Source organism: Lathamus discolor, chromosome 1 (genome assembly GCF_037157495.1).
Source record: "Lathamus discolor isolate bLatDis1 chromosome 1, bLatDis1.hap1, whole genome shotgun sequence".
NCBI lineage: Eukaryota > Metazoa > Chordata > Aves > Psittaciformes > Psittacidae > Lathamus > Lathamus discolor.
In genome coordinates this window covers 92,709,200-92,731,122 of record NC_088884.1, presented here as the reverse complement: position 1 = coordinate 92,731,122, position 21,923 = coordinate 92,709,200, and the positions used below count along the sequence as shown (strand labels likewise).

The 21,923-nt window shown below is 38.9% G+C and overlaps 1 protein-coding gene across 19 annotated transcripts in view; it reads left to right on the top strand.

The window, feature by feature from the left end:
* The first annotated feature begins 422 nt into the window (after window positions 1-422).
* The window catches only part of LOC136017796 (uncharacterized), a 47,366-nt gene continuing 25,865 nt past the window's right edge, over window positions 423-21,923 (top strand). For 10 of the 19 annotated variants that reach the window (XM_065686507.1, XM_065686517.1, XM_065686432.1 and 7 more), the window contains exons 1-4: window positions 423-2,574; window positions 3,768-3,900; window positions 16,201-16,325; window positions 19,359-19,496. In XM_065686507.1, coding sequence (XP_065542579.1) covers window positions 851-1,900 — 1,050 coding nt within the window. In that variant the 5' untranslated portion in view covers window positions 423-850 and the 3' untranslated portion in view covers window positions 1,901-2,574; window positions 3,768-3,900; window positions 16,201-16,325; window positions 19,359-19,496. Of the gene's footprint in view, window positions 2,575-3,767; window positions 4,257-9,004; window positions 9,235-9,473; window positions 10,228-12,608; window positions 12,692-13,031; window positions 13,877-16,200; window positions 16,326-19,358; window positions 19,497-21,923 lie in introns of those variants that run through there. The other 9 variants (XM_065686525.1, XM_065686488.1, XM_065686503.1 and 6 more) reach the window with 8 other exon arrangements.

The window sequence follows — 21,923 nt, the reverse complement described above, 5'->3', positions numbered from 1 at the left end:
ATCTGTCAAGACTGCGGGAAAAGGTACTTGAGACTATAAACTCCTCTGATTTAAACTTCATGAGCTCAAGAATTATATTATTTATAGAAATAAATTACATTGTTGTTGCTGTTGTTGCTTAGTATACAGAGCTGTAAGAAAACAAGTCACCACTGTCACCAACATGAGATCGTCAGCGCAATAAACTCCTAATAAAAATGTCTGCTTTGGTTCTCAGAATGGATATAAATTTTAATTTTCAGAGCTCCAGATATGTTTCCCAAATTAGCTTGGTACTTAAACCTCAGAGTATGACAGTACTAGAAATACTCCTTGATTTAAGTGACTTTTTTTTTGGCTGATACTGTCATATGTGCATCTGATTCTTTCAATAATCATTTATTACTATTTTCAACTCCTGCAGCATTTTTCCCTATGTCCTGGGTTGAGCAGCAGCAGTCATTTTTCTCCTTCTTAGGAGCTAGTACAGTGCTGTGTTTTTGATCTTTTGGCCTTGGAACAGTGCTGATAACGCCGATGTTTTCAGTTGCTGCTCGAATGTTTGGTCTGGCCAAGGACTTTCTGAGCCTCATGCTCTGCCAGGGAGGAGGGGAAGCTGGGAGGAAGCAGACAGGACACCTGACCCAAACTAGCCAAAGAGGTATTCCATACCACAGCACGTCATGCCCAGGATGTAACTTGGAGGGACCCGGAAGAGTTGGGACTGCAGGGTTGGAGGAGGGATCGGTCGGTGCTTGGCTGGGGGGAGTGGGGTGAGTTATTGGTCGGCTGGTGTTGAGGTGTTGTATTCTGTTAAAAACCACGACAGTTTTTTTTTGGCGCCCAACGTGGGGCTTGAAGGGTTGAGATAATGACGGAGATGATCAGATTAATAGTCGGCACAGTGCTGATTTATTGGCTCTCAAAGTTGTTTCTCTTGCTCTCAGAGCTTCAGAATGTAGTACATTACTTAGAGCCGGTATTCCCTGTGTTAGTGTTTATCAAGTGTGGGGCTTGGGCTAAGGTTTTTGTTTCACTGTACTTTATGGCAGTGGCTTGTAATACGGACGGGCTCCGGCAGCAGGGAGAGATGGATGTGCCCGTGGACTTGTTCCTGGCCGTCCCGCTGCTCTTCACCGCCCTGGCCCTTGTCCTCGCCTCCGTCTTTGTGAGGCCGCGGGGAGCCGAGGGGGAGCGGCCCCGGGAGCCAGCGGCGGCCGAAGCGGCCGGGGAGAGCGGCCCCGGGGACCAGGCGGCGGCGGGAGCGGGACCGGAGGCCGGGAAGGAGGCGGCTGCTGAGCAGCGGGAGGAGGCGGCCGAGGAGCCGAGCCCCGCGGAGGAGCCGAGCCCCGCGGCCGAGCCCAGCCCCGCGGCGGCCGAGAGCATCCCCCGGCAGCCGCCCGCCGAGCCCCAGGAGGATGCAGGAGTGCACACAGCATTTCGCAGCACGGCAGAGGAGGAAGAGCTTCACCCGGGAAGAGAGAAGCTGGTGGTGGGAGAGCCGGCAAGCACAGCAGCTGCACCAGCCCCGGGGACAAGCACAGCAGCATCATTGGAGAGTTCTGAAGGGTTTGAATGGCCTCTGGGTACCCTTGGGACCTGCCTGCTGATTGTGATGGGGATCAGCATGATGGCACACACACAGAGTGTGTTCTACCCACCGCCATTTTGTCTGATCTCAGAAGTTAAGCAGAGTCAGGTTTGGGTCTTGTCTGGGGTTAGACAACAATATGGGAGGACCAAAAGATCTTCCCTAAGGCTGGACAGTCATGAGTGGCAGGGTGTGTGGGACAGTATGAGCCAGTATCTAGTCCACTGGACCCCTCCAGTGCTTTGGAAGCATCGGAGATGGAAGGCAGCTCTATGGAGTCCCCAGCAACAAGCTGCAGAAACTGCTGAAGGGGACAGTGAATTATTTTGAGCCTGGTGGGCCCATGACACTTCAGGCCATCAGGGCAGAGATGCAACATAGAGATGGACTCATGATCGAGGGGTCGACTTAGCAATGGACACTATTGCCCAGGTTATTCATGAGTGTGTACACTGCACACAGCCACTCCTGCTCTGAGAGACTGTAACAAGAGATGGAGCCTGACATCATGGACCGAATGGACTCAGCAGCTTTATAGGTCCATGCACTAAGAAATGATGTTTTTCTCTGTGTATATGTAGATGTATATATATATGTAAGAGTGATGGCATATTGAAGATGTAGGATCTGAGCATGACGTGAATGGTATGGAATAAGGGGTGGATAATGTCCTGGGTTGAGCAGCAGCAGTCATTTTTCTCCTTCTTAGGAGCTAGTACAGTGCTGTGTTTTTGATCTTTTGGCCTTGGAACAGTGCTGATAACGCCGATGTTTTCAGTTGCTGCTCGAATGTTTGGTCTGGCCAAGGACTTTCTGAGCCTCATGCTCTGCCAGGGAGGAGGGGAAGCTGGGAGGAAGCAGACAGGACACCTGACCCAAACTAGCCAAAGAGGTATTCCATACCACAGCACGTCATGCCCAGGATGTAACTTGGAGGGACCCGGAAGAGTTGGGACTGCAGGGTTGGAGGAGGGATCGGTCGGTGCTTGGCTGGGGGGAGTGGGGTGAGTTATTGGTCGGCTGGTGTTGAGGTGTTGTATTCTGTTAAAAACCACGACACCTATTATTGTAATCTGAAATAATGCCACAATTTTCATGATTCTAGTGGCAGCATAGTTTTTATCACTTTCCAGTCCTTACTTGGCCTTTGCAAATGAGCATTTGGGAACAATGCATCTCTCTGTGGAATACTCCTGAGCATTAGCACAAACACAGCAGAGAAGAAAGGGATGTCTTCTGAGTCTGTAATTAGAATTGGAGGGGAAGGCTGGCCTTACCCTCAGTGTTTGTTTCACAGCTGGGCAGAGTTTCTTGCCAATTATTTTTTTGGTTAGGAATATTTTGTTGGTTTATGTGGATGTTTCCTTGTTTTCTTAATTTGTGGCATTAAAATCTGCTTCAGTGGAAATTCTGCATAAAGTATTTGAAAACTGGAAAATATTTCATAGGGAGTGATGCCATTTTCTTCTACATAGGTGTGATTGTTTGTGTGTCAGAGCTCTTCTTCATTGATGTTTTATAACAGCAGCACTTTCCTTAATAATATAGGAAACAAAAATAATACTTTAAATATAATACCATGTCCTGTTGAAACAAGCAAGCTGTGGTCTGGTTTTGTACTATTACCAACATGCTACTGAGTAATGTAAAAGAGAAATTACATTTTCCTAAAGAAACAATCTCAAATTTTGACATTTCAGATGATGTAAAGTTCTGATTTGGAACCAATACCACTTACAGCTCTCTGTGGCCAAAATGCTGCGTCAGTAAGTGTTGAACAAAAACTGCAGAAAAACAAGCATTGGTAGAGTTCTGCGCAGGATCTATATTTCAGGATCATGGCATTCAAGCTGACATGGGGCATGCCATGGCTCTGTGCTCTTCTGTGATGATGTCCACATCATGTTCAGCTGTACAGGCCTGGGTCAAAGTCCGACCAAGTCACCAGCACAGAAGAATACCCTCACTTAAAACCCACAAAGCGTAGTTAAGGTTTTATCCTTAATGTTTTCATGGTAACTAGATCTAGGGATTTCTCATTTGTCACCTATCTAAGTAGGACTACATGAATGTATTCTAGATTCTTTTTTTTTTTTTTTCAATTTTTGCTTGAGAAGCATGCCCTATGAGATCTTTATGCATTGTTATCACATCACATATTACGTGCATGTGAATTCTTACTGCTGCTGTCTCACAGGTGTTCCCCTGACAAACCCAGGACCTTATCACATGTGTTGTATTCCCCAAAGATCAGTTGGTCTGCCAGTCAGAAGAACTACAAGAAGGCATTCAGTCTGGGGAACTTCTTTTTGTCATCCTTTCTTAACACAGTAAGTATTCCAAATGTATTCGTTATAGTAATAATAAATAACAGTGTATCGTGTATGATACAAGGTACGAGGGAGTTAATACCAAATCTAGCAAATAATGTATCTCTGTATCTATCTCACAGCATTTCCATTTTCCAAATGGAAATGACAGAACTTTATATGATAAGCTTCAGTGATTTCCTTTAATCTGTAAGGAAGATAAAATTCCAGGAAACCTGTTTTTCAGGAGTAGCAAAATACTTTTAGGAGCTTTTTTTCTTAGTGGTGTTATTTAATATGGTATAGAGGGGAAGACTGTGGTTACTTGAAGACTCTCAGGTGAGATGATGAGATCTGCTGGACCCTCCAGACACACAGTAGGTGGTGAGCAATTGTATTGTGCATCATTTGTGTTTATTGCTTTCTTTTCCTTTTCCCTTTTTAGTTTTATTTTCTCTCCCCTTGTGATTTCCCTTCTCATTATTAATATTAGTGGTAGTATTACTACTTTTGTATTAAATTTTAGTTATTGGACTGTTCTCACATCAACCCATGGAGTTTACATTCTTCCAATTATCCTCCCCATCCCACCAGGAGCAGGGGGAAAAAGGGGCGTGAGGGAGTGAGTGAGCAGCTACATGGTGCTCACCTACTGGCTGGGCTTAAACCATGACACAGTATTGCTAAACCATAATGCAGCCTGGCTTGTACAAGCAAGCAACGAAGGGAGCAGAACTGCTATCATTTTTGTGTTCTCTGAAGGACATTAATCATGACACCTGAAGTACCAAAGTTTAAATCAATAAACTTTTTTTTTTTTTTTTTTTTTTATACAGTGCTCATTAAGTGTAATAATGTAAACCAAATGAGTTAATCTGTTAGAACACTGTGATTATTCCTACTAGTGGTCCCATGTGAAGGGGAAAGCTTGCACACACTGCAGCCTGCAGCTACTTACCAGCTGGAAAATGCTTTTACTTCAAAGCCAGCAGCTTCCCTGTCCTATACTGTGACAAACATACAAGAGACTATGCAACATATATAGAAGATATTTCATCTGCTTTATGAACCATATAAAAATATTATTTAATGTGCTGTACACTAAATGGGAGCAGCATCAAGATTCCAGCCAAAGAGTAATAGGATTAATCTCAAGCACATGAAATTTAGTATTTTAATGAAATGTGAATCCTTCCTTGCAAACAATTACAACAAGTGTGCAGCTTTTTCTTGTTTCCAGCATATTTAGGCTACTCTTGCAAACATTTGATTTATTCCTGTATTTCTAAAATAAATGAGTGTTGTTTATTTCCACTGGTTGAGTCACCTACAGATAAATTGTCATGGCATACTTTCCACTGAATACCTTGAGCAAGTATATCACTGACTACAACTTTTGTCAGGATTCTTGACTTTTATAAGAAAAAACAACAATGAGAAAAAGCCCCACTTAAAATGCAGTAGTGAGTTAGAAAGATCTGAGGTAAAATAGAATCTGATTTGCTATGAAATCTACTTTGATGTTTTAATTATTAATTTCCATCTTTAGTTATTTAATTCTTGGCTGCCCTATGAACATGATAAATGAGAGTATGAACGATAAATGGTTTGTGAGATAAATTAGATTGAGCTGTTTTCTTGTTTCATTTTTGGTTAGAAACACCTGGGGCAAGTGAAGATTTTGCCCAATTAAGGGAACAGGAACAGCTTGGAGAAATTAGAGAAATCAAAAGACTTTACATAAAATGGTACTTCATATTTGGTATGACAAAGCTATAGAGACCAATGCCTTGCTTAATAAAATAATCACATTTTATGGTATATAACTTACAGTTGTAATAAATACACTGTTTCTTGGGGGTTTGTTGTTTTTTTTTTTTTTGGGGGGGTGGTGTTATTGGGGTTTTTTTGTTTGTTTTTTCATTTTTGTGAGGGTGGTTTTTTTAATTTATTTTTATGTAAACTAGCAGAGCTATTTATCCAACTATTGCTGGAGTTAAATACATTATGATACAGTTAACAGTGTATTTCCTGCAATGACATTTTATCTGAAGGAGTTTGTGGTTGTCTTTATTACAAATTCTGCCTTTTTTTAGGGGAAAACTGTTCTCCCATTCGTTTTTGCTTCTCCTAAAATTGTGAGTTGGTAATAGTATTTAATGATACTGCCTACTACTTCTATTTCATTTAGAAATAAGGCTTGAAATAATTAATTTTAATGTGTACTAATGAACCCTAATTCATGTTTAAGTGTATTCAGGTTGTCCCTAAATATATCCATGTTTCATTTAAACAAGGAATTATAAACGTACAGGTACGTTCACTTCCACTATTCAGCCACTAAACTTTATTCAAAAGAAACAAATATGTGTATGACATGTTGGATAACAAAAACATTAAACGCCAGTAATCCTATGTCAGCTTTTTCTCCATTTAAAATTAAATTTATTTTGCCTGTCTTGTTTTTGGAGCAGTTTACATTAATCTGGAATGCTGACTACATTATACAGCCCTCCATCTAGGATTTGTGTTTGTATTGTAAACATTGTTTCTTTCAAGCTTGTATTTATTGTGTTGGATTATATTCAATGTGTTGATAATACAGGAGAATGTGGATTATAATGTGCTCCTTCTTTTTATGTTACAGCACATCACGTACTTTAGCACTCTCTGCACAAAATGCACAAACACAGTAGATAGGCATCTATTTCAGTGTAGTTTTGTGGAAAATGGGCATACTTTCTTTGGAGTAGTGTAAGCTGGTGTGGGTTAGAATGTCAGAAAGCTTTATCACAGAAGGGATATTAATTTATCCCAAGTGGCATCCTTTGGCTTTGTGTTGAAGGTACACATGCAGATCCATTTTGAAGGCTGTAAGGTAGTTTCAGTAGGGAAGGCACAAAGCCACAGTCAGGCCAAGGCAGAGCATGAAATCAAAACTCTTTGGAAAGGAGCTAATTGAAGAGTCCTTCTGCATTGCTGGAAACCCTTAGGGAAATATGGTGTGTGTTTAAACTTGACTTGGGACAGAAATTCTCTTGTTATATATGTATGAATCACTGTGATGTTTTACATCTAAACTGAAATTGCAGCCAAACTCATGACAGCAAGATACAAAAACCAAAGTTGACAGCTAATATACATAGGTAACTTATTCTATCCCTGTATGGATAAGGGGAGTATTCATATATTCCCTTATCCATATGGGGGGGGAGGTAAATATTCATGTTCAGTTCAGAACAATGTTAAACCGTTTAAATAATTTCCAGCCACAAATCACATCTGCTGCAGTATTCCCTTCAATGTTGCAGAGAATGGACTGGAGAAATACTGTCAGTTGAACATAGCTGTTGAAAGAGGTTGCTAAAGCGTATAATAATGAAGCCACTAGGATAACTTTTAATAATGCCTAGTGATATTCAAGACATCATTAACAAGATTAATGAAGTCCAATAAAAAATGCAAGCTCTTATTCCATATTTTATACAGCTTACAGTAGCTTTAAATTGCATTTTATTATTTTATTAGGCATATTACTTAATTTTGCTCAAATTCGTTGTTTCGCTTAAGTTAAAATATATTAAATAGAATTTTTCCCCCACAGAGAAATAGGATTATTTTTAAAATTACTTTTTATAGTAAAGTACTTTTAAAATATAAATAAGTATCTAATCAATAGGCTCAAGACTGCTCTATTGCAATAGCATAAGGCTTACAGACTGGGACAATATATAATTGCACCGCCTTACAAAAGTGCCTGGAGTCTAAGTAGTGTTATATCCCAATCATATGTCACCTAGTGAAGATTGTTTCTCTCAGCCTTCCTGTTCAAGAGGGAAGTACTGCCTTTGCAGGAGCTGCTTCATTCATTCCTTTATGCAGAATTTTTGCAAGAGACTTGAAGCTGTTTACTCTGTGGTGAGAAGGGACGAGATGTGAAAGCTGCTGCAGCTGTTGAGCTACCCAAGTGCAAAATATGACAAACAGCAGCACAAGAGACAGCAGGATCTGGCTCAGGGGTCTTCTTTTTCTTGTTAATGTCTTAAATTGTAGCCCATGAGATGATAAAAGGATATTCATAAAAACACAGCTGTGTTCCCTTATGGAGAGAACCAGCTTTCCACTGAGGGCAAACTAGCTTAGTGAGACCTTCAGTACAAATTGTCTGGCTGATGCTATAGGATGTATAGAGGCATATTTGTTGCTTTCAGTAACAGTTGCGAGATTGCTAAATTAATGAATGTGAAGTGCCTCAAAAGTCAATAACAGAATAACAGAATCAAGTTATTCTTTGCAAATTATTAAAGGAGACTTAATAACCACCTTTCTGCATCTGTTTATGTCTGACCTTGCTACTTCTCATCTAATTCATTTTTTAGACTATTTCATCTGGTTTAAAAATTCAAGCTTGGTGCAGCATCTGAGAAGCTGCCTGTCTTTCATGTCCTACTAAGGGCTTTTTCACAGCAAAATTTCTCTTAGAGATTTATTGTAGCAGTACTACTTTCACATGCCTTTATAACATGCTGTCTCTGAAGATTATAATTCATTTACAAAAATGGATAAAGCCAAGGAAAGAACAGGCAGCAGTAAGATTGATCAGGTTAATAACATTTCTTAACAAAGTAAACTGAATGCGTCTTATTCCTGTGGGCTTGTGGGATGGAGAGTAAGAAGTTTCAGTCTCTTCATAACTTGTTAGCTTTGACTTGGCATAGGATATTAGAGTGTTATGCTTTGCTATTATTGTTTTATATGCACAGCCCTTATTTGAAAAGACATCTCCATTACACTTGAAAACGTATATATTTACAGGATATAAGTGATCTTTCAAATTGAGTTATCAAGTGCAGTTTGGATATTCATTTGAACACTCTATTTACAGCAGTTCTTTCGTACTTCTAGTGTTTTGTCCGTGGGCTTTGTGCTCCTGAGGCAGTACTTCAGGAAAGCAATCTTACTAGGAGGAGATGATTAATAGCAGTCTTCAGTAATTTCCTCACTTATAAGTAAAGTTAAATGTTTGTTTCTTAGTAAAATCTCACAAAAAACATTTTTATCTATCTTTTCCATGTATGCTTACATTGTTCATCCTAATTCCATTCTACTGTTTTGCCTTGGGCAGGAAAAGGGAAATTTGCTGAAATGATTTAAATATTATAAGTCATCTGGAAGTGCCAACTTGTACTGAGTGTTCATTTATTGTATTCGCCTCGGAAAACATCTAGAAAAGCTGCCTTTTAATGGATTCTGGGAAGGCCTTTAAGAGGTGATAAACGTGGGCAGTGACCTTCAAACTGATTTTGGATCTTAAACCTCATTTGTTTTCAGCGGAATAAATGCTTCCATCTGTAATGAGCTTCTGAAAATCTGTCTGCTTGAAGTCTGGACATGAAAGAGACAGGTATTTGATCTGCTGAAAATCTCCAAATCAAATTTCTTACTGAGAATCAACTGGCCCTCTAAACTTAGCAAATGCTATCTAATGTGTTAGGTAAAGCCCTGTGAGATTTCAGGTGTACGTAACAAGGTACAAAAAGATTTGTTTTGAAAAGTGTTACCTTTTTACATTCTTACAATGTTTGTGAATTTAGATGGCATCAGCTCCTTGAAGCATTTTGCAACATCAGCTGAAGTGTCAAATGCTGCGCACACCTGCCAACGAGGCTACAGATAGCAAACCTAGGAAGTGAACTATGGAAGGTGCTAAACTGGGAGAACAATTCTGGAGGAGGATACAAAGAGCACATCCAGGCCTATTTTGCTGAGGCAGATGTTAAGTCTGCCTATGGTATTTTCTTATGGCAAAGCCAGCCTGCTTTTCTCTTCATTATGAATTTCTGGAGTTCACACCTGTGTATCAGAGGTTCATGGGAGAGAGAAAGAAATCATACGAAACATGCGAGGTGTCATACTTCTTTATAATTCATGTATGCAGATGTATTAAATGCTCAAATTGCAAGATTTAGAATTTTTTTTTGTATTTTCCCAAGGTCCTTTAAAGCAATGAAGTTAAAGGTACAACCAGCATGATTCTAAACAGGCAGACGTAACATATAATTTAGGCTGATTCTTGCCATGATCTCAAATCTTTGGGAAGAAAGGGAAAATAGTCTGAGATCGAAATCATGCTCACATGGTGCTATGGATTGGAAAGAGAAATCATGAAGAGCCTTTTGTCATTTAGAGTAAGAGACTTTAGGAGCCACTTTTTCAGGATCTTCTGGAGTGCCTTTGGAGAATTCAGGTACAAGCTAAACTAGGAGAATTCAAAAAGCAGAACCAAACAAGTAAGCAGACATGTACAAAGCAGAATGAAAACCCAAGCTGGCAGTTAAGAAAAAAAGAAAATATATGTATTCTTTGCTGTTTGAGATCAAGCCCATTGTATCTGTTGTTTTACTGAACTTTCCCAAAGAACAGTTTGTTTCTATTAAATTCTGTCTCTAAAAGTACATTTACAATTAATGAAGAATAAAAAGGGTTTTGTCTAGAAATCATCTGGCATTTAGCTCCAGTGTAGTCACCTCACATATGCTTTCTTCTACCAAACATTTGGAAGCTTTTTAGACTAAAAATAATGTTCCTTCCTCCTTGGTTCTTTCCTGATTTAAGCACATGATGTCTTCCCTCTGCCAGCCTGTAAAAATCATCCCAGAGGAGATGATCACTTTGCCTTGAGGCAGAGAATAACGTTGCCTTCTCATTTCTGCTGTGCAAAACCTCAACACCCAGGGACTTATACTTCCAGCAGAGTAATGCACAAGCCTTGGGAGAATGGTTGTCTTGTTTGTAATTTATTCACCAAAAAGGTCAACTCCAGACACAGCATCTGTTTTCCACGCTGATCCTGATTTCACCAAATAACTTTGCATGCTGCTCTTTTTAGGAAAAAGACAAGATTATTTGGCTGTTTCAAGGGACTTTCAAAATGGTTCTGAAATACTGTTGCAGTTATGGGCAAAATTATTCTGCATGAGATTCAGCTTGCTGCCTTACAGGAAGAAACCTGGGAGAAGATATGATGAGGAGATAAAAGAGCTAGCTGGAAGAAGAACCATTATGGGATACGATGTATAGTTATTAAGTTGGAGAATGAATCTTTCAGTAAGAAAAGGAAACAGAGTGAGTTTATAGTGTGAAAAAGTGTTAGTGTTTATAACATGCATCCATCTTTCTCTGTTTCTAAGCTGTATGCCTAGCATCAGTATTGGCTGGTTTTGTGACAAGTGAAAATTACTATTTAAAGCAAAGTGATTAATGTGTATTTGAGACAACTGGAGGATTATTTTTTGTCTTTTACAGTGCTGCTTGACGTACAGCAGATATGCATAGTACATGAGGTACTTTACTAACAACACAGATAGATGTTCTATTGATCTTCTGTTCCACTTCACCATCTATGCCTACTTTCAGTGAGGTATAGCACCAGGATAATCAAGTATGCACTTAATGTTAAGAGTGCACATGGCTATGTGGAGAGGCTAGACTAATGAATTCAAAGAAATAGCAGCCTTCTATGATTTAAGGTGAAGAGAGAAAAAACAAGGGAAAAATAATATTCTGAGATAGTGAGGTTAAAGTGATTCAAAACACACTGGAGATCTAAAAATAGGAGCTGTCATTTTAAATCGCAAATGCAAATTGTACTCTGAAATTAAAAGACATCTAGGCAGATTTTGAAAATGAGTTGTATACTGTAAACCATATATGTGCTCTTGAAAGCCTTCATCCAAACTGACAGATTTTGGGCAATGCAAAAATAAAGCAGGAAGACAGAATTATTAACTAGAATGGTGAGAAATGAAGGGCTTGGTTCTGTATACATTTTTTTTCAACTGAGACTTTCTATGTAAAAATTATATAACTACTTGGTAAACACTGAAAAGCATAAATTCTTAAGAGGCTGGAATACAAAAATTGTGATTAGAGTCTGATTGATTATTAAATAACTTTAGTAATATATTTTCCCTGGAGACATAGTTAGAGTTAGCATAGCACATAGCATCTCTATGTACAAGGGAATACATGTTATCCAGATGGATTCAATTAAACCCATATCAACAGTCAATGTCTCAAAAGTCAGGAAATAGCTGGTATTAGGAGTTTGAAGGCATACTTAATTTATCCTCACTTGTGTTTTGGTAATATTAATTACATGGCCCTGGATTTTTCCTGTAGAAAATATCATAAGCATAACAGTGATTTTAGAATAAGTTGAAATGTACAAGGGGGAATGAAACTAATTAAATGAGCAAAAGAATAAAAACAAAAGACAATGATGAATGCTTTACAAAGTGGACTTGTTCTTGTATCTTAAGATCAGCCGCAAGATTTAGTCTTTCCTTTATATTTTTCCTAACAAGCCTGTGATGAAATATTAATCAAATTGTTAATTAAATTCACACTTTGTACTGTATTATGAAGTGCTAAGATAACAGGGTGAAGAGAAATCTGTTAAACTGGACTAAATACTGTTAAGGATAGTGAATTGAAATGTTTTATAATCCATGATTTCCCGTATTATTTAAGATCACATGATTGAAGCCACTTCTGTAAATGCTCCTGAAAGTATCCAACCAGCTGACAGTATAACAGTTCCCAGGAAGAATTTTTGACCCCTTTCTCTAAGGTACCTACAGAAGGGGTAGTTAAGACAAGGCAATACAAAGTTATTAGCCTAAATTCCTACTGGAGCGAAGATACTAATCAAGATTTCTGTGTTCCAGGTTAGCATCTGGATCACAGAACTGCAGAGGGAGACTTTCAGTATAAATCTGAGGGGAATGTAAAGACCTCCTTGGTTGTAAAGGTGTTTATCATGTCTCTAATTTTCAGTGTACTGTGCCATAATTTGGAAAATCTTGAGGAAAGATGGTGGTCTTCAAATTACATCTGGAGTTATGCTGTATGCTAAGATTTCAGTGAGTGTAATGGTGGAGTAATAACATCTAGTAGGTTCATGTTGGCTCTAAAGACAGGTCAGTTCAAGTCTAGCACAAGGAATAGTTCTGGTTATGGTAGGAGATGACTCATTTTACTAGCTCAGATAAACCAAGTTAAACTTTAGCTAAACAAAAACATATATATTTCAAGAAGGAACAAGACAGCTCACTGAACTAGTAACCACTCTTTACAAAATGCCTTTCCAGCTCAGTGAACTGGGAACCATTCCTCACAAAGTCAGAAGAGAGGACAACCTAAGACCATGAAAGAAGATAAGTTCAACCAAAGATCAACAAAGATACAACCACCAAGGATCCCAAAGTCCCTTGGGACCCTCACTCAAAATAAACTGTAGCATGCTCCAGTGGGTAACCTAAGTTAATTAGTTCTAGGAATAAATTATAATATGTATGAGATTTCTGAGAATTATAATGTATATGTATGAGATGAATGCTTATAATCAAGAAACCCATAAGAATCGGCATGTGCATTATGCGGAGGTACCCTCCATGCATCTGGCACCATAATAGATAACATCTGCTTCTTAATGCTGCATTGGTGTTAAGGAATTTTATTATCTTGACTTTCAGTGACAGTTAGGTCAGCTGAAATTCATTTACACTATAAACTTATTAGTTCTTGACCTCCCAGAATACTCAGAGAGTTCTCTGAGCTAATTCTATCTTTCCTTCCACACGTTACCAGGATCTGAAAACATTACAGACAGCTCCAACCTGTCAGTGTATTGGAGATCAGTGACCCGTTTTTCCAGCTGTGACAATGATCAGCTGGGGTTTCTACTCCAGCTTCTTTCAGAAGTGGACCAACCTGAAACTGCAAATATTGTTTTAGGAGTAATCGGTGTCTCAAAGTCCTAGTTCCTCAGCTACTCTGGGTCTTGCAGCTAGAGATGAAAATACCAGGCAGCTTTGTCTGGAAAAGTGAATATGTTGTTTCCTGGACTCTATGCTTACTAGCAAATTTTAGAATGACTTACTTAAATCTATAACTAGAGCTGATAGCAATATTAAATTTGTTGTGAGAGTGTTTTTGAAGATATTTCTGTTTGGTGGAAATGTACCGAATGCATTTTTCAATTTGTGACTATTTTTTATCAAGATACATTTATGCACTTATGAAAGGAATGGTTTATCTTTCTTGTTAGAGAAACAAAATTCATATGAGCAAGACCTTTTTGAAATTTAATAGTTGTAATTGAACAACTGAAATCTTGGGGAGTAAGAGGCAAAATTAATTCATAATCTTTTTCATTATGACTCCGACAAAAGGGACTTACCAGAAGGCTGCCTGAGGCTGAGCAGTATTACAGCACTGAGCAGGTGTAAGCAAAGAGTTTCTACAGAAAGAAATTTGGCATTCTTGAGGTTGGAAATCTGTTCATCTGCACTATAGTATTTTTCTGTTGGGATGCATGCACTGATGAAACACATAAAAGAGCTGTGACTAACTACTCAAAATTCTTGTATTAGGACCTCAGAAAACTGATAATAAACATGTGGGAAGGGAATGTAACTACGTAGAATGTAAATATTGTTTTAATATTTTTAAGCATTGATTCAGGCAATGGAGTTAGTATAGTTTCACTGATACATAGAAAATTCCACTGTGTTTGCCTGCTACAGAGCTGCTGTGGTTTAAACCGATCCACACAGCTTGTCCACTCACCCCCCCAGCCCTCCCCACTCCCGGAGGGATGGGGAGGAGAATCGAGAGAATGTAACTAACTCCCACGGGTTGAGGTAAGAACAGCCCAGCAACCAAGGTACAACACAAATCACTACTGCTACCACCAATGATAATATTGATAAGAGAAAATAACAAGAGAATACGATACCACCGCCGAACGAGTTCGACCCCCCCGAAGGGAGCGTGTGTCCTTCCGGGTAACTCCCAGTTACCTCCCTGGGCATGACGTGCTGTGGTATGGAATACCTCTTTGGCTAGTTTGGGTCAGGTGTCCTGTCTCTGCTTCCTCCCGGCCTCCCCTCGTCCCCAGCAGAGCATGAGACTCACAGAGTCCTTGGCCAGAATAAACGTTACTTAACAACAATTAAAAGCAATTGGTGTTATCAGCTCTGTTCCCAGGCTGGAAGTCAAAACACAGAGCTTGTACCAGTTACTAAGAAGGAGTAAAATGGCTCCTGGTAAACCCAGGACAAGAGATATGAGGTAGCATTGTAGGATTACCAGAAGAAGAATTTCTTTAGTAGTGTGCATGTTTTGATAATAATAAGCTAAATTTATCCTAAAACCTATGTTCTGGTTAAGCCTGTCATACAATTGGTTGGACTTGATCTTAAAGGTCTTTTCCAACCTGTTTGAATCCATGATTTTATGATAATATATGATATTCAACACGAATTCAGTATTTCCAGATTACAATATGCCACTCTCTTAACTAATACCTATTTTGAATGTATCCAAGCATTGTGTTGGTAGACTCTGTTGTTTCTGATGTTAACATGATAAAAAAAAAAAGAGCATTACCTCTCATATAAAAAATGAAGTTGATTTTGCTGATTGAGTGTCAAAACAAAGGAGAAGGAAAAGGAGCAGTGTGAGCAGTAAAAATCAGAGGTTTACATCTTGTTCATGTGTTGTGGTTTAAACAAAGTCAGCCATAAACCACACAGCCCGTCCACTCACTCCCCCCCTTCTTGCCCTCCCCCTACACCCGGAGGGACAGAGAGGAGAATCAAAAAGAATGCAACTCCCACGGGTTGAGATAAGAACAGTTTAGTAACTAAGGTGTAACACAAATCACTCCTGCTACCACCAATAATAATATTGATAAAGGAAATAACAAGAGGAAAGAATATAACACCTCAACACCAGCCGACCAATAACTCGCTCCACTCCCCACAGCCGAACACCGACCTCGTCCAACCCTGCAGTCCTAGCCCTTCTGGGTAACTCCCAGTTACATCCTGGGCATGACATGCTGTGGTATGGAATACCTCTTTGGTCAGTTTGGGTTAGGTGTCCTGTCTCTGCTTCCTCCCAGCCTCCCCTCGTCCCTGTCAGAGCATGAGGTTCAGAAAGTCCTTGGTCAGACCAAACATTTGAGCAGCAACTAAAAACATCGGTGTTATCAGCGCTGTTCCCAGGCCAAAAAATCAAAACACAGCACTCCACTAGCTACTAAGGAGAAAAATAACTGCTACTGCTGAATCCAGGACAGCATGTTAACAGTTTAATCTATTTGGAGTAAAATTTTTTGCACAGATGGTTTATATGTTCAGACCATAGATTTTCCGTCATGACTGTCAGAACAATTACACTTAAGGAAAAAGGGAATAGATGTGTTGTTCTTTTTTCTTGAGACTGACTTGTTTTGTTTTTCATTTTCTAAAGGTGCTGTTGATCTGGGCTGATTCTTAATGATCCATTCTTCAATTCCTGGTACTATCCATGGATCAAGACCCTTTGGAAAACTGCAGGCTTTTTGATGAGGATAACTAATGCAAGGGAATTGGTTGGTAAGAAAATTAGTTAAAAGTATCAAAATGATATATAATGGACCTTTTTGCATGTTTTTTTTTTTTTATTTTCGTCACATTAATGAGACTAATAGTGCTGTCTGTCTGCATGAAAATGAGGATTGCTTTCTAGTATAAATAGGTGCAATATGCAATTAAAGATGTTTGTGGCCACATGTTTCTCTACCACCAGCAGCATTTGTATTTTGGGTTTGGCGGATTACAAACTGATAGTAGTCTCTGTCAGAAATACTGTTCAAATCCCTTTGGTTTCATATAATTCTTGTCCATTTTGTGAAAAGCACAATTTTTCCTTTATTACTATTGAATTTCTCCTATGCTTTTAAGGAATTGCAGGAATAGCAAATGCTGTAGTGAGTCTGACTGTAGAGGTACATATTTCAGTGCAGCAATAGCTACAGTTATCTTCATTGACTTATAGAAGAAGATGTCCCCCCAAAAGTCCAGGAGGATTGTAGTTAATAGTTTAAGATATTGAAAGAGATTTTTTTTTCCCAAACCTTAGTGACTGAACAAGCTTAGTGAAGCTTGTATTTGCTTGAGAACAGCTTTCATTCATACCCTACAGTATTAAATAGTCCTGCCATTTATCACATAAGTACCCACTCCTCCTTTAAATCCTGCAAGTTCTCACTGGCTGAGTGTGCTTTCTTTTACCATTTAACTCCCACCACTTTGACATGCCAAATCCTTTACCCAGGAGTTTAGATTTTCCTGCCATAGCAACCAGGTCTGGATATTTCTTTTGTGAATACCGTAAATATCAGGAGCTGTTTGTGTCAAAGGCATTGAAAGTCTTTGGTGATTTTTACAGGGAAAAGTCATGTTTAATTGCATATCTATTATGAAAATTGCTCTAAAGGATGTATTCCGCAAGATCTAGTTCCTTTGGTTCTCACAGAAGGTCACCAAAATATACAAAATGAAAAAGCATAATTGAAAATCATGTATTTATGAAAAGCATTCTAGATCTGAGAATTACTAAAGTAAGCTGGTATGTGGGGAGAATTTTTGTACTGAATTAAAATATTGTAAAGCAATATATGAAAAAAGAATGTACTAAACTGTTATAAAATTAAAATTAATACTATGCAGTAATGAAGCTGTGACTAGAACTGCTCCAGTAGCAACTGTAATTAATCCATAAATTAAAGAAAAATATTGCTTGAGAGTTGCTTGTTAGCCACTTTACATAAGCAGGCTAGTTTAACTGCATTTTTCTTAGCAACTATACAGACCAGGAGTGGTAATGGTTTCTAAGCAAGTGCAGAATTTTTTTGAGATATGTGTACTCTGCAATTTTTTAATGTGTTGTGTAAATATACTCAATTTGCTACTTAGTTAATAATGATAAAAAGGGTGATTAAATAAAGGTGCTGTTTTGGTATAATTAGCACAGCTGTTCGTGGCTGCATTGAATGTTCATTTTATGACAAACATGACAGAATGGAGTTGTTGGAATTAGCTTGGGGATTCTGATCACAGGAACTGCCTCATCAGCAGTTTCTTGTCAAAAGTCAGCCAGAGGCCCTAAACAGCTGCCCATTGGCTAGGGGAGCAACAATAGTTAGATGCTGGCGTGAAAATCGTGCAAGCAGGAAAGAGGCATCCCTTAAAGATATCAAATATTGCAGCACCCAAAGATGCTTCTTACTTCTCAGGAGCAGCATGCCTTTGTGTACATATTTGAGGGTAGGAGCTGGCAAGTGAGGAGGATGAGTGATTCCACAACATTGTGAAGACACTGAGCAACAACAGTAGGAAACATGATGGTCTCAGTCAATCAGCTACTATCTGAAGACTTGCGGGGTATTTTGGGGGTTGTTTTTTTTTACTGTTTGGGAGAAGTGGGCTAGTTTATGATTGGATCCTATGTTTAGAAGCCTAACAGGTTAGACTTGGCTAGTTACAGTACTTTGCAGGTAAAAGACATCATTCAGGCAACCCAGTCTCCAATAACTAGTACCTGAGCTTCATAAATATCTAGGTTTCTCCATGCTTCTGTGCCTAGACTTGGGTGAAGTCATAAGCTACTCTGGGTGTAGAGTATAAATGAACAGATAATATTAACTAAATATGATGTAAATCACGTTCATCAGTGAGCAGGAATCAATACTAAGGAAATTGTAAAATTTCAAATATTTTTTTCTATGATAAATTAATTGATTACTTTGGGCTCTTTGAGGAGGAAGCGTAGCATAACAGTTCTGCCAGCACTGCGATGGAAATATGGGTATCTGCTTTTCATTGTACTCTGCAAGAATATAGTTACAATACCACTAATATGTATGTGCTTAAATCTTTCTCTATAAACATAATCCTAGTAGTTTTGGATCATTTCAGTCAATTTCAGTTAATGTCCATCATTTATATGCACAGATAATTATATGCTGGAGATGCAGCATATAATTTCATGGAGGAAGTTTCAAAAAAACTATCCAGTTTCAATGCTGGTTACTGGAAGCTTGAATTATGAAGTGGCGAGAGCAGTATAGATGGAGAAAGGTAACCTCAGGCAGGGTGGAAGCTTTTTGTGCCTGAAGTGTAAACTGCTAAGTAGTGCTGATAGGATAATTTGATCAGCTTGCTGTAGCTGCAGTTCTCTGTCAGCTCTCCTCCCATGGTTGCCTCTGAGGAAAACCCTGGCTGTGACTTGAAGTCACAAGTGATCACATCTGACCCTGCATCAGGATTGCCACCACAGCCTCTATCAGTTGTGGTAAATGTTATCCTCTTGGCTTCAGAATTAAATCTTTTCTTGTGAAGTGTGGAGAGAAAATTTATAATTACATTTGTAGCTCGAAAAGTGGTAAAACTAACCTTGAAGCAGTCATTAAATGTAAATGGATTCAATTATTCCTGCCTAAATATTCATCAAGCTTAAACAACATGCTTAGTAGGTGTGAATGAGCATGCAGGAGCCCCTCTGTCTGGCTGGATAAAGGGCTAGTTTCTGAAATCATGTTGATTTTATATTTATGCCTGAAACATATGACTGGAAAACTGATAAAGACGCTTAGGATAAGCGCAAGGAGTGAATGTACAAAGAAGGCCAGATAACACCATACTCACGTGGATATGTACCACACCAGAGCTCCTCATCCACTGCCTCTCTCTTCCGTTGAAGCTGTAATTATGGAAGCTTAACAGGTATGTACTGAATTTGTTAAAAATATTCTTTTATTTTTACAGCTATTAATTGTAATTGGGCAGCCACTAGGAAATGATGCAGTTACAGTTAGATGAAGTTCAAAAGCTGTGAAATATCTGTATGTTATAATCATTCCTGTGTCTTTGATGATGAACAGGTACATGAAGGTGAATATTTTCTGAATTACATTATTTTTTTAATTTTCTCAGCCTAGCTCCATTTTGTCAGGCTTACCACTGGGCTGTCCAACCTGTGTTGCTGCACAGCTTGGGGCAACCTCCCCATCCTGCCTGAGACAGGACCTATAAGAGGTGAGGTGGCATTGAACATGGAAAGGAAATTCAGCGCCTCTGTCACATGGGTGACTTTCGTACAGTCTAAAAGTAAAACAGAAACCAAAACCTAATTCATTAGGAGCAGGTGCTTGGAAGCATATTAGCATTTTCAGGTTTACTTAGATTCATGCCTGATTAGTTTAGTTGTTGTAAACTTATCTCAAGGGAATAAATTATTGAAAAAAATCCATTTCCAAATATTGTATTTAGGGGGTAAACCAGCAGATCTTAAAAGAACTGCAGCAGTCCAGGAGAAATGACACATTCTCAAGTGAAGGATTATCCCATTATTTCCTGCAGGAAAGCAGTTCCATTACAGGCTGAAAAGGAGTAGAACTCTTAAGAGGCTGCTTCTGACATTTATTATCCGTATTTAAGCATGGAGATGGTAGGACATCGACTTGCCTCCGAAGGTGGCTAAAGGACACGTAAAAACCAGACAAAGACACAAATTTTGCGTTACAGTTTTTCTAAGCAATGTAATCCCAGGTGTGTCCTACTGACAATAAGCACTGTGTTGCATACGTGCGGATTGATTAAAATGAAATTCTGGGCATTAAAGATTCCAGAAGAGTAAGAATAGTGAAAAATACAGTTTTAGGGGTCTTTTTTAAAAAACATATTTCTGGCTGATAATTCTGCCTTGAAGAATGAAAAAATTCCCAAGTTCTAAAAGTTATAAACCCCCCTGTTAGGAAAAACAATTAAGCACAAACCTGGTCTAGGACATAGTGAATGGAGCAACTGATCACGTATTTAAGACCAGTTGACAAGAGCAGTATTTCAGCGTGTGTGTTGAAGCATGTGTGTTTTGGTGGCTACAAGAACTGTTTCTTAGGCTGACTCCAGTGACAGGAGAAAGGGGAAAAAAACCTTGTGGGAGGACTGAGTTTCTTTGTATTTCTGTGCATTGCATTTTGTAGTTGTGTCCCAGTTCTGTGAACAGATGTGTTTTTATAAGCCTAGATAAACAGCCTGGAGAGCACATAAACACCTGGGATGTCTAGAAGATGGGTGGTCATCTGTCTGAGCCTTCAATTACATTTTCTCTATGATTAGCTGTCTCCTGGCTTGTCCAGAGTTGTAGCTAATGTATTTACACATATAATTAATTATACTTAAAAAAAAAAAAAAAACCCGAACAAGCATTTTCAGTTGTTTATTCTTTTATCTTCATTTGTGGAATGTCAAGCTACCACACTACTGAAATACTATCAGTTTTATTTATGCATTACACTATGACTCCATTCTGGATATGTCCATAGAAGGACATATGATACCTAATTATTTCACGGGCTAAATAATGAAATAATGAATATCAATTGCAACTAAGTTCAGCACTGTGGCCAGTGGTAGGCAGGGCAGAAATATTTCAAGAGTACCTCCAAGGCTGGGGAGCAAGCTGGGACATGCTAGCTAGTCATGATTTTTATTCTTTTTTTTTTTTTTTTTTTTTTTTTTACTGGGTTCCATTGACTTGTAACAGTATGTTCAACTTTCTGAAAGCTGAATTTGGAGAGGGAGCTTAGACTTGCTAGCCTCATGAGATACTAGCCTCATAAGGCAAACTGTTGGTGGTGGGTAAAATTTTAATATTCACCTGTGAGAGAACTTTGATGTTATGAGGTGACCAAAGAACAGCTCTGCAAATGTGCCTTTCTCCACTTTGTGTGCTGTAAATGATAGTGTTCACAGTGTTAGTAAGACTAAGACTGTGGGACAGGACAGTTGCCTGTTCCCCAAATGCACACCCTCCTGTTTCTGAAGCCATGGCTGCCTGGGGCTCTGGCTGAGCTGCTGTTTTTCTTGTAGAGTCATCTTCTCTCATCCATGTTTAAAGCACTGTTTGTGCTTTTGTTTTTGCTCAACTCAGGATCCCTATGGACATGCCCTTCCCCCCTTCCTCCCCATGTCAGAATGTGGATATCCCTCCCTACCCATTCCTCCAACATTTCCTTCTATTTTCTCTTTTGTCAGGGATCTGTGAAGCTACTACAAATTCCACCTTTCCTTCCCTGAGTCTAGGATATGTTGTCCTGCAGCTAACACTTTTAACACTACTGTGACAGAGTGACATCAGGCAGGCTGTTG